The 14,694-nt window shown below is 43.5% G+C and overlaps 1 protein-coding gene across 1 annotated transcript in view; it reads right to left on the bottom strand.

Annotated features, from left to right (window-relative positions):
• CPZ (carboxypeptidase Z) overlaps positions 1-14,694 on the bottom strand; it is a 435,147-nt gene that overhangs the window by 136,791 nt on the left and 283,662 nt on the right. The window contains exon 4 of the mRNA XM_069632030.1: positions 7,956-8,171. Coding sequence (XP_069488131.1) covers positions 7,956-8,171 — 216 coding nt within the window. The remainder of the gene's footprint in view (positions 1-7,955; positions 8,172-14,694) is intronic.

Below are 14,694 nucleotides of genomic sequence, written 5' to 3'. Positions count from 1 at the left end.
ATCACTGTATTAAATGGTCCTTTGTGTAACTTGTTCTACTGCTCACTTAAACCCTTGAGATAAGTATGGCTGCTCAGCCATCTCTACCACTTTACTGTGTAGTACAAGCATGTACCAAAGCTGAAATTGTGCTTACACTTGTAGTCTTGATTGCCTGTAGTGTTCCCAAAGGGTACTGCGGGTGATTCTGCCTAACACTGGTGTGCAGCAGTGAGCTTAAAGGATACTTGTTACATTTAGAGTGCTACTTTTACCTTTGTTCAAGTAATCCTCCCAAGGCCAAGCAACACTAGTAAATCAATTGTTTTATCATGACTGATATGGAAAGCTACAGACAGGAGACCCTAGTGACTTTAACTGTTGATCAATGAGAGATATGCGTAAAGCTAGGAATCTCACTGTCAAAGGTAACAAGATTGAATTGAAAGAGAAGTTGTTAGAATACCAAAGTCTGAGGAGTGGGTCTGATACCCCCACCCCTACAGCAAATGTGGAACATTTTGATGAGGATGATAATATGTCAGAGCCCAGCTCTAATATTGTGGATGAGGTAGATGAGGCAGAAGAGTCTCAGAATGTAGCCCCTGTCTTACCTCTACCTGCTCATAGGCCTCAACCTTTGACCACAGGGACCCCATCAGGTCCAAACCTATGTCCTGAATTTGTCTCCTTTGAAAAGATGAGACTGGAGTTAGAATTTAAAAGAATCCAAGCTCAAACTGAAAGCAAACATCAAAAGCTTAGATGAAATGAATTTGGGAAATGGAATTGAATCATGCACTAGAAATGAAAAGGTTGTCTGTTGAAACTGGTTCTCTCCCAGAGTCTCTAGGTCTTCCAGTCCTAAGAGGCCTTGCATGCCCAAAGATGCAGTAAATATAATGAGGTTAAGCTCGATATTTTGGATTGGTTGGCTGCTTTTGAATATAACCTTGGGATTCAAGACATTACAGGGAATAAGTTGATTCCTTGGCTTTTTTTCTAGGCTACCCCCTGTTGCAACTGATGTGGTAATGGAGTTGGGGGATGTAGACAGAAATGAGTATGAAACTGTGAGGCTAGCTTTGATAGCTAGATTTTGGAAGGCCCCTTTTCAGTATCTTAAGAGGTTTAGAAGCCTCAAAAAGCATGATGGTACCCCTTGGGCTACCTGGGTGACTGAATGTTTGAAAAACTTAATTGGATGTGTTAAGGGTTACAGCGTTAACACTTATGAAGGTATGAGAAATCTGGTTATGTTGGAATCTATTTATGATGCCAGCTCTCCTGAGCTGAGACAGCACATGTCTGATTATAAGGAAATTGATCCAAAGAAGTTAGCAAGGGCTGCTGACTTGTGGGTTGTCTATAGGGCTACTCACAAGTATTTTGGGGCAACTCAGAAGAAGGATGAGGGAAAGCAGCACAACAAGATGCCAAAGAGAATTCTAATACTTCCACTCACAGAGAGGGCCACAAAAATAAGAAGGGTAAGCCCCAAGAGAAACGGGATCAGGCTAGTGTACCTCCTGGTGACAAATCAGAAGGAGGTTAGAACAAACCCTCATTCATCAAGACATTTGGTAAATGTTATGCTTGTGGGTCAACTGACCGTGTGAAAGGGGATCCTAGATGGAAGGGTAAACCTTCAGGGTTCCACACTGTCTCCTTAGCCTTCTCCCCAGTGGATGAAGTACCAATGGCAAGTGGAAACTTTCAATTACTGGCTGAGAACCCATCAAATTCTCAGCCAGTGTTTCCTTAGTATAAATGGGTCTGATGGAACAGCAGAACGTAAATGTGTACAACTCTATTCCAGACAATACTAAAGAGTATTACAAAGACAGTGTTCTTGTGAATGGTCAGGAGACCCCTGCCATCAGGGAAACTGGGGCCAGCATAACTGTAGTTGATGAATCATTTTTCAAGGTTGAGGATGTTGCTAAGGCACCCAAATTCCTAACTAAACTTGCCAGAGGCCCTGTCCAAATGCTTCCACAGTTACCAGCTCTTATCCAGTGCAATGACATGACTGTCAAGATACCTGTCAGTGTGCAGAGTGATGTACCTGGGAGAGTCCTGTTGGGGAATTACTTAACAACTCTTGGAGTTGTATCAATCACCCCCAGGCCTCCCAGCAAAAGGAAACAGTAGCAGACTTGAAAGGCCAGAGAGAGTACCTTAAGGGGCTCTCAAGAGGAGATTATAGAAGAGAATATAACTCCCAGTCCACAGGACTTACTGACTGCAATTTCAAAAACGAAGGAGGAGAAGGGGAAACCTACAACCCCCAGGAAGAAACCAACCAGCACTCCTGTGCTACCAACAAGGACATCCCAGAGAGGACTGTCCAAGATCACACCTGTGATCCCTCCACGGGCTGAGACTGAGTGTGTGGAACAACCTTGTGTGGTTGAATCAGCTGCTGCGGAATCAGAGCTGGAAGCGGACCTTGCTCCTGTTGGAGATCTGGACCCTGCAGACCATCCTGAGCTGCAGTCTTTACTGGCAGAAGGTGGACCCTGTAGGGCAGACTTCAGCAGAGGTCAAAGAGAGTATCCTACTCTTGAAGGTCTTCGCCAACAGGCAGCATCCCAGCTGGATGGACAAGAGCCAGGGAAGCATAGGTTGTACTGGGAAGATGGCCTCTTCTACAGTGAACCGACTGAGTCTATCCCAGGGGACTACAGAAGACGTGTAGTGCCTCTTGAAAGCAGACTCCAGTTCCTACAGTTAGCCCATTAGATACCTTTGGCTGGTCACTTAAGTTTTAAGAAGACCAAGGAAAGGCTCTCCTTATATTTCTACTGGCCTAAGTTTGGGTCTGATGTAGATAAGTGCTGTAGGAGCTGTCACACTTGCCAAACCTCTGGCAAGAGTGGAGCCCGGAATTTGGCACCCTTGGTCCCTCTCCCAGTGGTGGGAGTTCCTTTTGAGAGGGTAGGAATCGACATTGTTGGTTCTTTAGACCCTCCAACATCTTCAGGAAACAGGTTTATCCTGGTTGTAGTAGACCATGCTACTAGGTATCCTAAAGCCATACCTATGAGAACTGTTACAGCTCAGGCTGTGGCTAAGGCCCCACTTGGTATTTTTACCAGAGTAGATTTTCCTAAGCAAGTTATCTCTGACAGGGGGTCCAATTTTATGCCCCACTACATGCAGGCCATGTGGAAAAACTGTGGAGTAACTTACAAGTTTTCAACTGCCTACCATCCTCAGACAAATGGATTGGTAGAGAGGTTCAACCATACAATGAAGAGCGTGATAGGTGCTTCAGAGGAACCCCTTAGAAGAAAGTGGGACCTTCTACAGCCATGCCTTCTATTTGCATATAGAGAAGTCTCTCAAGGGTTAGTAGGATTTAGTCCCTTTCAACTTCTTTATGGCCATCCAGTTAGAGGCTCCTTGGTCCTAATTAAGGAGGGGTTGGAGAGTGCTCCATCCCCCACGCCAGTGAGAGTCACTGACTATGTGATAGGTCCCCGGAGGAGAATGTCACACATGATGGCAGAAGCATCAGATAACTTGAAAGCAGGTCAGGCTCTGGTGAAGCATTGGCATGACCAGAAGGCCAACATGGTTGAGTTTACTCAAGACCAGCTAGTTCTAGTTATGGTAGCTACAAGGCAGAGGGCCTTACAGGACAAATGGATAGGACCCTTCAAGGTTGTGGGTAAACTTGGACAGGTCAACTATCTGGTGGACTTAGGCAATCCTAAGGAGGCTCCCAGAGTCTTTCACACCAACCGTCTAAAAGCTTATGTCTGAAAACCAGAAGTAGGAGCTTTGCTCCTAGCTTCAACTCAAGAGGAGGAGGAGAGTGAACCTCTGCCTGACCTCCTCAGAGGCCAGCATTTAGATGAGAAAATAGAAGGAGTCAATCTCTCTTCTAATTTGACACTTGAACAACAGGAAAAGTGCAAGTTTCTGTTCAATGAGTTTGCCTCCCTGTTTTCACTATCACCAGGCTTGACCCCTTGAGACCAGCACGATATTGAAACTGGTGACTGTTTACCTGTTTAAAGCAGAGGTTACAGGATGTCGGCTCATGTAAGATCCCACATAAAGGGGGAGGTCAACAAGATGCTTGATCTCGGGGTAATAGAGCCCTACCAGTCCATGGTCTAGTCCAGTTGTTCTAGTACCAAAGACAGGATCCAATGAGTTGATATTCTGTGTGGACTATTAAGCTCTTAATGCAGTCACCAAGACTGATGCCCACCCATTACCAAGAACAGATTAACTGGTGAATAAACTTGGTTCAGCCATATACCTCAGTACATTTGATCTCACTTCAGGCTATTGGCAAATAGCACTGACAGTCCATGCCAAGGAGAAAACTACATTCTCAACCCCAGCAGGCCTCTACTAGTTTAAGGTAATGCCTTTTTGATTAAAGAATGCACCTGCTACATTCCAAAGGCTGGGTAATCACGTTCTGAATGGGATGGAGGATGTCTGCATGGCATACTTGGATGACTTTGCAGTGTTCAGCCCTACTTGGAAAGAACATGTTGACCACGTAGGATATGTTTTGCAGGCTCTTGAGCCCATCTGACCATAAAGGCTAGTAAATGTCAATGTTGGTCAGAGTAAAGTGGTCTACCTTGGACATGAGGTAGGAGGAAGTGAAATCAGGCCATTGCCTAGTAAAGTACAAGCTGTACAAAACTGAGCCACCCCTACTACTCAAGCCCAAGTGAGAGCCTTCCCATGCCTCACTGGGTACTATAGGAACTTCATTGAGAACTATGGGTCCATAGCTTCTCCCTTGAATGTGATCTCCTCTACCAAATCCCCTAAAAAGTTCAGGTGGAATGAGGAGTGCACTCAGCATTTGAGGGCCTAAAGAAAGCCCTTTGTCAAGCTCCAGTCCTAAGAGCTCCTGACTATAACCAAACCTTCATTGTGCAGACAGATGCTTCAAATACAGGTATAGGTGCAGTCCTTAGTCAACTGGATGAGAAATGTAGGGAACACTCCATTTGCTTCATCAGCAGGAAGCTGAAGGAACGAGAAACAAGCTGGGCAACCATAGAGCATGAGTGCTTTGCTATTGTGTGGTCACTGAAGAAGTTTAGGCCATACTTGTATGGATCTACTTTTGTGATTCAGACTGACCGCCAACCCTTGAGATGGTTGATTCAAATGAAAGGGGAAAACCCAAAACTACTGAGATGGTCAATCAACCTGCAAGGGTTTGATTTTTCCATTGAACACAGGTCAGGGTGTCACTACCAAAATGCTGATGGTCTCTCCAGGATGTTTGACCGACTGGAGTAAGGTGATTCATACAGGAGTGGATTAAATCCTCCTGTCCCTTAGTCTGGGGGGGGAGTGTTAGGGAGAATTCTCAATATGTGCTAATTTCCCTTACCTTTTGAGACCCCCAGCAACTTTGCTGGAATTCTAGGATTTGATTTTCTTTACCTGGGAAGAGTCTGAGCCTTTTTTTACCACACTTCGATGTATTTTGTGTGTGTTTTACTTTTGTGTTCTTTGGTTATTGGTTTGGTTATACTCAATAGGCATCATCTTTTTCTGTGTGTCACACAGCACCTTCAGTGCAGTGGCACAGGGGTGACTTTCATACTCCCCAGGGTTTAAACACCTTTTCTCTGGGACTGACTACCGTCTCCCAGAGTATGTAAAGTTAAATTGGCTTTACTAGTCTTTTTAAATTTACTGACTCAGCACACACTATCTTCCTATAGAGTGCTGGAGGGGTTGCTTAGCTTCCCCTGAGTCAAAACACTCATGTAACAGGAAAATGTTACCTTTTTCTACTTTAAATGGTGGGTGGCAGTGGTTTAGATTAACTACTGTGATTTTTCCCGACCGCTAACAACGGTAGCTAAAAATCGGGTCTGCCATGTTTTTCAATAAGCCGCCCCAGACCTGTCTGTAAAAACAGACTCCGGTCATCTTTTTTCGCCATTTCATTTAGGAAAATTCCATCTTGTGTTTGTCTCTGTGCGCCAAACCAAGTTTGGTCCCTTTGTTAGTTTGCCTTTGGCGGGCTTCAGTGCTGAAGCCCCCCTCTGGCGCCTGAGTGTCTGGGGTGGACAGGATGTGAGGGAGGTGCCCTAAACTCCCTGTGCTTTGTCTCTGAGGAGACCTGGATGCACTCTGGTGTGATTGACTGGCTGGCTGTCCGGCAAGGACAGCCACCCTGCTGTGTGAGTGACAGCCAGGCTGGAATGAATGGGGGAAAATTGTCTAAAAGCAGGTCTCTGGGACTTGGAAAGCAGAGTCGACCACTAGAACGAAAGAACCGAAGACGAGCTGAAGGAAGAGGACTGCTGCAACTCCTGAACGACCGGTGAAGCCCTGCTGCAGGTCCAAATTGCCTGAAACTCCAATCGACAGAGAAGCTCTTCAAGGTTAACTCTTCCCTTGAATTTGGTGGGAACAACCAACTCGTAAGCCACCTGGAAACCGTCCCCATCTGGTCAAATTTTCATCAGAGTGCTGTTGAAAACTGGATAGCCAGATGGAAGGAAACTAGCTTGTGGACTTTAAGGCACGCATACCATAAACAGAAATCTTGCTACAGATTTTGGCTTAACGCCCTAGGCAGTGCAGGAACCTTCCAACGTCCTCCTTCTTGTCCCCATGACTGAAGCCCAGGAACATTGAGATCTGCTCAAACTGCCAGGAACAACTGCCTCAGCTACAGCTTTGTTCATTAACAAGGTACTGTGCAAACGCGGTGCGGAACTATTTTCGGCCATCGAGAAAGTGCATGAAACTTTCCTCAACTTCGAAGGCTTGTCCTTTCCTAAACATTCATCAAACTTTTCGCCTAGCCAAATTCTTCTAAACTCTATGGCAAAGACTTAACCGTTATCTACCAGAACTGTGTTATCCTATACAAAGACTCTGAACCATTGACTTTGGCCCAGGCCTATGATAAGAATTGCTGGTTGTATTTAACTGAAACCCTTTGCCCTGCCTACAAATATATTTGGGCTGTCTATTATTATAACCTGGTCTTTTTATCCCTTTAATAAGCATTTGAAGTGCCATTTTGCTTCCACTTCACAGGAGTTACACTTGTTCATTTACTTACTGGTTGGATTTTTGTGGTTTATTAGTGTGTGATATTGAGCTGCTTATGGTAGTGTAATGTTTTCTATTTGACTGAGTTAATACATGTATATTATTTTACCAAGAAACCTTGAGTAAGTGTTTACTTGAATCACTGTATTAGTTGGTCCTTTGTGTAACTTGTTCTACTTAAACTCTTGAGATAAGTCTGGCTGCTCAGCCATCTCTACCACTTTACTGTGTAGTACAGGCTTGTACCAAAAGTGAAATTGTGCTTACACTTGTAGTCTTGACTGCCTGTAGTGTCCCCAAAGGGTACTGCAGGTGATTCTGCCGAACACTGGTGTGCAGCGGTGAGAATAAAGTATACTTGTTACATTTAGAGTGCTACTTTTAGCTTTGTTCAAGTAATCCTCCCAAGGCTAAGCAACACTTGTAAATCAATTGTTTTATCATGACTGATATGCAAAGCTACACAATTGTAAATCCAACTGTAGAGGCGGCAGGAAAATAAGGTCTTTCCTAGCTGTTCCCTTGTGCAGTTCTTTGTTTTCACTCTGGTGATGTTGTGGCTTCTTGTGGTGTGATGTCCTCTGGAGATGATTTTAAACATACCATTCTCATGTTAAAATTGGCTTGATGATTTTTATCTATCCAGTTTTCAAATATCTGCATCATCAGCAATCACTAACCATAAGCATTCCAGAATGACCTTTTTGCTTGATTATGTCTGCACATTTGCCACATGTGCAACATTTCTCAGAAGTAAACAGTCATTACAAAACAGATTTGCAAAATGTATTTTATACCGGCCTCAAAATGGACAATAGTGTGCAAAGTCACAACATTCTTCAGTTGAAAATGTTATAAATGAAAAAAAATGTAAATAATTATATATAACTGTAGTGAATGTATTTACTCACGCAGTTCGTGTTGCCCAGGGTTGTTTGAAAACTCAATGGCGAAAAGTTCTTTTCCTTCAAAACTGCGGCCAATACTGTAGGTGCTCGCGATGTGAGGACATCTTGCTGCTGTCTTCTTTAAAACAGTTATCATCTGATTATAGGAGTGGTGATTGAAGTGTATGAAAGTGGTTGGCAACCCGGGAACACCTTCTTCTATACTAACTGATACGTCCCCTTTAAAAAAAAAAAAAATGCAATAGCCAGAGAGATAGAGTTATCAGATGCATTCCACAGAGATTTGTCTATAAACATGGTTTTAATTTGAGTGTATTTATGATTTAATACATTGGAAGAATCAACAAATTCTGTTTCAAAAAGAAATTATGTATATTCTATGCAAAAGAAGGACAAGGGTAAGTGTAAAAAGTGGTGGTAACAGAATTACTGCTAATTTTACCAAATTGCCGAATTAAGGGTTTGAGAAAATTGGAACTAATTCCTCCAGCTGAATTAACCCCAGCGGAAATTCCACAGGCAGAATCAACACTTTAACACAGTGTTAATTCAGCTGGTGATGTTTTCCGCCGGCAGATTTAGCATCATAAATACAAGTAGTAGATCTACTGCATTACAAGTGGAAATATCGCTGAAATAATGACAAAAATTACCATTAATTCCAAGAAAAATGGGTGCAGTTACCTCCACCAAACAGGTGGAGTTAAATGCATCCAGGTGAGGATAATGAGCCCAGTGGTGCACCCATAGTATGTAATGGACATGTGGAGTAAAAAGACAGCGACGGAGATGGAGAGACCATGCTAGGCCCCATTGTGAGAGTGAAGCTGGCTAAGTGTGGAGTTCCATTTGAAATATAAATGTCAGTACAAAACAGAGATTTTAACATAAGGCACAGTGAATGAGCGAGAATGGGCCTCCTTCCACTCTGTTAGAATGTACAGGCACTCAGCGGAAGAAAGCGCAACTTAGAACTTTAATATTGTTAATAGCGTCAAATGGGTTAAAAAAGACATGGGGCACTTCAGATGCTGACTTCGTGCAAATTACCACTTTGATCGATTCAAAACTGCAACAGTGCACATGGAATAGAATAATACATGTGAAATACTGTGATTTGGAAGCTAAAAAAGTGGAATGATGCCTTACATTTGAAAAGTAAAGTCGAATGACAAAATGCCTTCATGGGGAATAAAGAGACTTAATTTCAGCACATGAAATGACAACATTTATAAGGAAAGGCCTATTTTGTTTTTTGCATAAATGAACACTGGTTTCTTATGTAACTGGCATATTTTGTGACAAATACCAGGAGTGATTTTATTTCTGTTCCTACAGTACATAAAGAAAGATTATTTTATGAATAACAGGCCCTGGTGCAGTATTGAAAGTTACATGCACACGGTGGGTAAATGCAATATGCTAGCCATTCAGAATTGTAAACTGCAACTTGTTTTCCTCTCGGAGCTGAAACTTTGACCCCAAGACCTTTGGGGCTGGGCCCACCAAAGAAACAGGTCTGGTTGTCAATTTAAATGCTAAAATATACAAATAAGTAGATTGAAATTATGGGATTTACAGATAACATGACCAACAGAAATGACATTTAAGGTCAGGTTTCACCAAAAAATGTGCATTAGCTCTGAACAAAGACCCTTTGAAGTTCAACAGAAGAAGGTAGAATAAACATTGGCCCGAGCAGGTGGCTGTTCACATGCTTAAGGAGAAATGGAAACTTGAAGGAGAGATGAAACTACCTCTGATAGCATGCAGTGCCATTGATTAAACATTGAACACATGTTCCTAAGTAAAAAGAGCATTGTGTGTCCTATCAAGCCCACCCTGCGTTCAATTTAAAGGGGATAAAAAGCCATTGGAGGTCATGTAAAAACAGAATGTTTGTGATATACATTACTTAAGTCATGATCAGAATTTGATTCTGGCATTTTCATAAATCTGAGGAATTGGAAACATTGATTAATAGACGGTGAAATTAATGTTGGAAGTATGCAGTGTCACAGTTGCACCTATTTCGGCGCAGTAGCAAACCGTGAAAAATTGTGGTTCTGCCCAGGAAGGGCGTGCAGAAATTGTTTTAGGATTTTCCGACTCACCATAAAATAAAGAATCCAAAAATATATAGTTTTATGTAGTTATCTGAAAAATTAGCATAGTTTTCATGTTATGAGATTTTCAGAACACAAAAAGGCTAAACTTACTTATCATTTTGATATGACAAATCTTTCTCCTTCCTCAGCCTACATCGTACATATCTCCCAACTTCTGATCCTATCAGCAGCCAGTGGGCGTTTTGGTGGGAGGTGAAAGGAGAGTGCTAGCCAATCCTTAGAGTGGGAATTATAAGAATGTTGGAATGTCATCAGCCCTATAAGAGAGCATGTTTGCATCAGAACAGGGCTTTTCACTTTATTCTGGGAGATAGCCTGCTGATGGACTCCTGCAAGGAACAACTAGCAGTGAGGCCACAATCGTTGGATTGGAGAAACTGGCCCTCATTCCGAGTCTGGTGGTAGGGGATACCGGGCACCGTTAAGGAGACCGGTGCCGGTAATCCCCTACCGCCCTATTCCGAGGTCCCTTGGCGGGGACCGTAAGGAATGTGTGGTCGGACCACACGTCCCTTGCCTGTCCCGCTAAGGGACCAGGGTGCAAATAACAGGCTTGCCATTCGCAAGCCCCTCTATTTGCGCCCTCCCCATTGAGTCCTATGGGGGCTGAAATGGGAATGGGGAATGGTTGGTGCAATGGGGGCTTACCGGTCTCGGCAGGGTCGGACTAGACTGGTAAGTCCCCATTGCACCAAACCGGACATGGTCATGGTATTGGAGGCAGCCATGGAGCTAATTGCTCCATGGCTACCACCATACTCGTAATGAGGGCCAATGACATGGAACTCTAGAAGCTAGTTGGGACCCAACCAGAGGAGCCAGAAGGAGTCTGGGTGCAGGTGAAAATCCTTGACTGTAAGCCATTCACCATATCCGCGCTGTCCCCCGAGGAGCCCTGCTGTTTTCCCTGACCAAAAAGGGGCTGGGGCTGAAACTGGGTAGGCCCTTGGCACATTGTATTAAATCCAATTCAAATGAATTCCACTATAGAAAATCACCCTATTCATGTAAATTGCATTGTATTGGGAACAGACTGCATTCATCCTTTCCATTAAATTGTGGGCAGGGGGAAGCTGTGTATTTCCTTAGCGGCTTGAATGGAAGATAAATCAATGAATTCCCATATAGAAAATAATGGGATGAGTGTTGTTAGAATTTGAAACTAACAAAGTTCATGCCCACTGTGTTAGAGCTGGTATAGACCATAAGAGACTTGGGTGGCAGTCCCCCTGAAACCCTTGACTCCTGCCCAAAAGGGGGTGTCCATAATAACATGTCCCTTTGAATTCCCTTCCCCAACTGTGCCTATCAAATTAAAGCCTAAAAACAAAATTTCCCATTGATTCCCCTTCCCCCCGAACCAGAATCCCAAAGCACTGCCAGTCCTTTGAATGGTTGTTTCAAAACAATTTGTTTTTCCATTGTATTGTGAATGGTTACTATTGTTTAATTTGCAATTAAATCTGTTGTAAGTTGTGACTGCATGTTTCAACATTTTACCTGTGTTGTTTTAATAACACAAAGTCATTTGGAGTTGTGATATTGGGTGTTGCCGCAGCATTGGTTGCTGATATTGGCTGCTAGTCTTCTTTGTGAAACCTTAAATAAATGTGTATAAATTGTGCAGTTGCAAAAATTACAGGCAGGTCGGCACATTGGCTCAGAAATCTTTCAGCAACTGCTGTCTGATGAACCCCTGCCCGTCTCAGGATTGGCTTCAAATACTTTTTTGTCAAATTAGTTGGACCATTACAAATCAACATGAAGTGAATAATTGTCTCATTACAGCCCCACAGTGGGGCATACACTTGTGTTGGATACCCGCCAGTTTTTGGTGAAAGCGGAGATATGAATAATGCCCAATCTTTATCTTAAATATAAAGATTTTTCAAATGGTGGAAAATAATGTCAAGATAAAGTTTGAACCACGGAACCATCCTGTGCATGATATAATCCAAACCTGTCTTTAGACGTGTGGCATTGATCACTAGAGATTCGGTGCTCATGGATTTTAGGGTATACTTTAAGTTCAATATAGAAGACGTTGTGGAGGCCATCAGGGTTAGCCATAGAACTGTGGTACCCAGATCCTTGAGAACAGCCTTTACATTTGAGATCCATTTTACACTTTTTACTCCCTCCAAAGAGAGGAAGTGCAACAATGCCGCCTGATAGGATTCCAAGGAACGTTGATTCCATAATCTGGCCCAGAAGAAGGCTGGTCTTGCACAAATCCGTGGAGCGGCTGGGACTATTTTTTTTTTATTTTTTTTTTTTTATTTATTTGCATTTTTAAAGCGCAGCAGCTGCCCTGGGGCATCGTGGCGCTGTTACAAGAAGGGTAACTTGGCATGTTGAATCGGTTACAGGAATGGCTGTGGTTCCAGGGTTACATAGGGACCATAGCCATGATACAGTAGTAATTTACAGACAATATTGTATGCGATACAATTGGAAACTGGGTTTCACTTAAATAGAGTGGTTTTCAAGGCTTTTCTGAAGGCTGTGTGGGATGTTTCCACTCTTAGCTTGGGCGGAAGGGAGTTCCAAGCTTTTGGCGCTAGGACTTCAAAGCTCGAGCCGCCAGCTTTGACTCTGGTGAAGTTAGGGATTGTAAGTTGGTTGGCATATAGGTCCCTTTTGGGTCTGAGTGATTGGACTGGTTGTATCCGTTCATTGAGGTAGCTAGGGGCGGTTTGGGCTATGCATCTATGTGTGATTGTGAGAGTCTTGAATTGAATGTGCTCTTTAACTGGGAGCCAATGGGCATTTTGTCTTGCTAGGGAGATGTGTTCTCTCTTTGGTATATTGAGGGCTGCTCTCAGGGCATTGTTTTGTGCAATCTTGTGCAATCTGGCAATATGTCAAGTTCGAAATAAACCAAAGCTGAGGGAGCATTGGGAGGCAACATTAAAAGCTTCTTTAAGAATGTGTGCTCATAAGTACTGGTTTTAGAGCTATCACAGTAGTCAGAGAGCTATGAGTGATAGGTGGCAGCAGGGAAACTGTATTGCCTCAACTGGTAAACCATAGCAGACCTCCTCATTTAGCCAGCCTGACAGTGAAAGTTCCAACGATTTACAAACACCATACCACCTCTACTGAAGCTGGTCACAGTCCTGCTTTTTTGTGCCACAGGCATGTCATGTCATGTTGGCTATGGCTGCATGGCATGTCATAGCCAACGTTTTCAAAAGTGATGGGTGAAGTGCTGGATGCATTACTGAAACATCTCTCTGCCCAGCACCCCTGGAGTAGTGAACACCACAAAGGCCAGATTGTATGCCACTGCCCATTTACCCACTGTAATAGTAGCTCTTTACTGCACATATGTGTCATTGGTGGCACCCCAGGAGTCAGAGCATGTGTTTCAAAATAGGAAACAGTACCATTCTATGAATGTTCAATGTACATGTGACACAAACCTCACAGTGACCCACTGCTGCACTGCTGTGCCCGGTTTACTGGTACAAGTCATGGCACCATGGTACTCCGGAGCAGGACCCTTTCTGCATACATGAAGACCCACAGAGGACAGCATACTTGTATCATGTGTATGTATCCACAAAGGTGAATGTGGAAGTGTTTTAGAGGTCACGGTGGAAATGCCAAAGATAAACCATGCACATATAGCACAGATATTCTTGGGAAATGATTCACATGACCTTGCAAACACCCCACATTATGCCCCCTCCACACTAAACCAGTCAGGATGCAGGGACCAGAAGTCCCAGAATGCCTGGGACATCATAACTGAAATCACATTTTTTTTTTAATAACACATTTTATTGGTGTTTTTAGGAAAAAACAAGGTTAAACAAATAAACAACGTAAACAATCAATACATGCGCATTGCCGGAGAGGGTTACTGGCTGTTTCAGATGTTGTACACATATGTTTGCAAAGGAAAAAAGGGGGGGGGGGCAGCTTTAGTTGAGCCCGCAGGCAGCGTCCAGTTGTTTTATAATCCTCATTGGGCATCTTCCCATTTCCTCCACACTTTCAGGGCTTTTGCCGGGCATCCTCTGGCCGCGTATACTCTGTATTCCGTTGCGACACAGATATCCACATCCGTTCTCCATTGTTCATAGCTCGGTATTTGGTCCGAGCCCCATTTTTGAGCAATGTTCCTTTTCAAAAGTGCGGTGGTGGTGAACAAGAGCAGTTTTTCATATCTAGATAGGTCAATTTCATCATCTATCCCCAATAGTAGTAGCTTAGGGTTTCTGGGAACTGTTTTCCCCATAACTCTAGAGAGTTCCGCACAGCATGCCTCCCAAAGTGGTTGTATATGTGTGCAATCCCATATGATGTGGAAAAAGGTACCCTCTTCCGTTTTGCATCGCAGGCAGTTCGGATCATCTATTCTTCCCCATCTGTGTAGGGCCACCCTGGGATAGTATACTCTGTGTAATATCTTTAATTGAACCAATCTAAGCCTTGATGAAATCGCTATCTCCCTAGGGAACATCAATGTCATGACCCATTCCTCCGGCAGTATGGCCCCCACGTCCGATTCCCACTTGGTCCGCAGTGACAGTAGATCTGGTGTGCCAAAGGAACTTATGGCACTATATAGAACCGATGTCACTCTCCGGGTAATTGGTTCCGGG

The sequence above is a fragment of the Ambystoma mexicanum genome, chromosome 6q, assembly GCF_040938575.1.
Source record: "Ambystoma mexicanum isolate Mex_15411 chromosome 6q, UKY_AmexF1_1, whole genome shotgun sequence".
In the NCBI taxonomy this organism is placed as follows: Eukaryota; Metazoa; Chordata; class Amphibia; order Caudata; family Ambystomatidae; genus Ambystoma; species Ambystoma mexicanum.
This window is presented reverse-complemented; position numbering and strand designations above follow the sequence as displayed.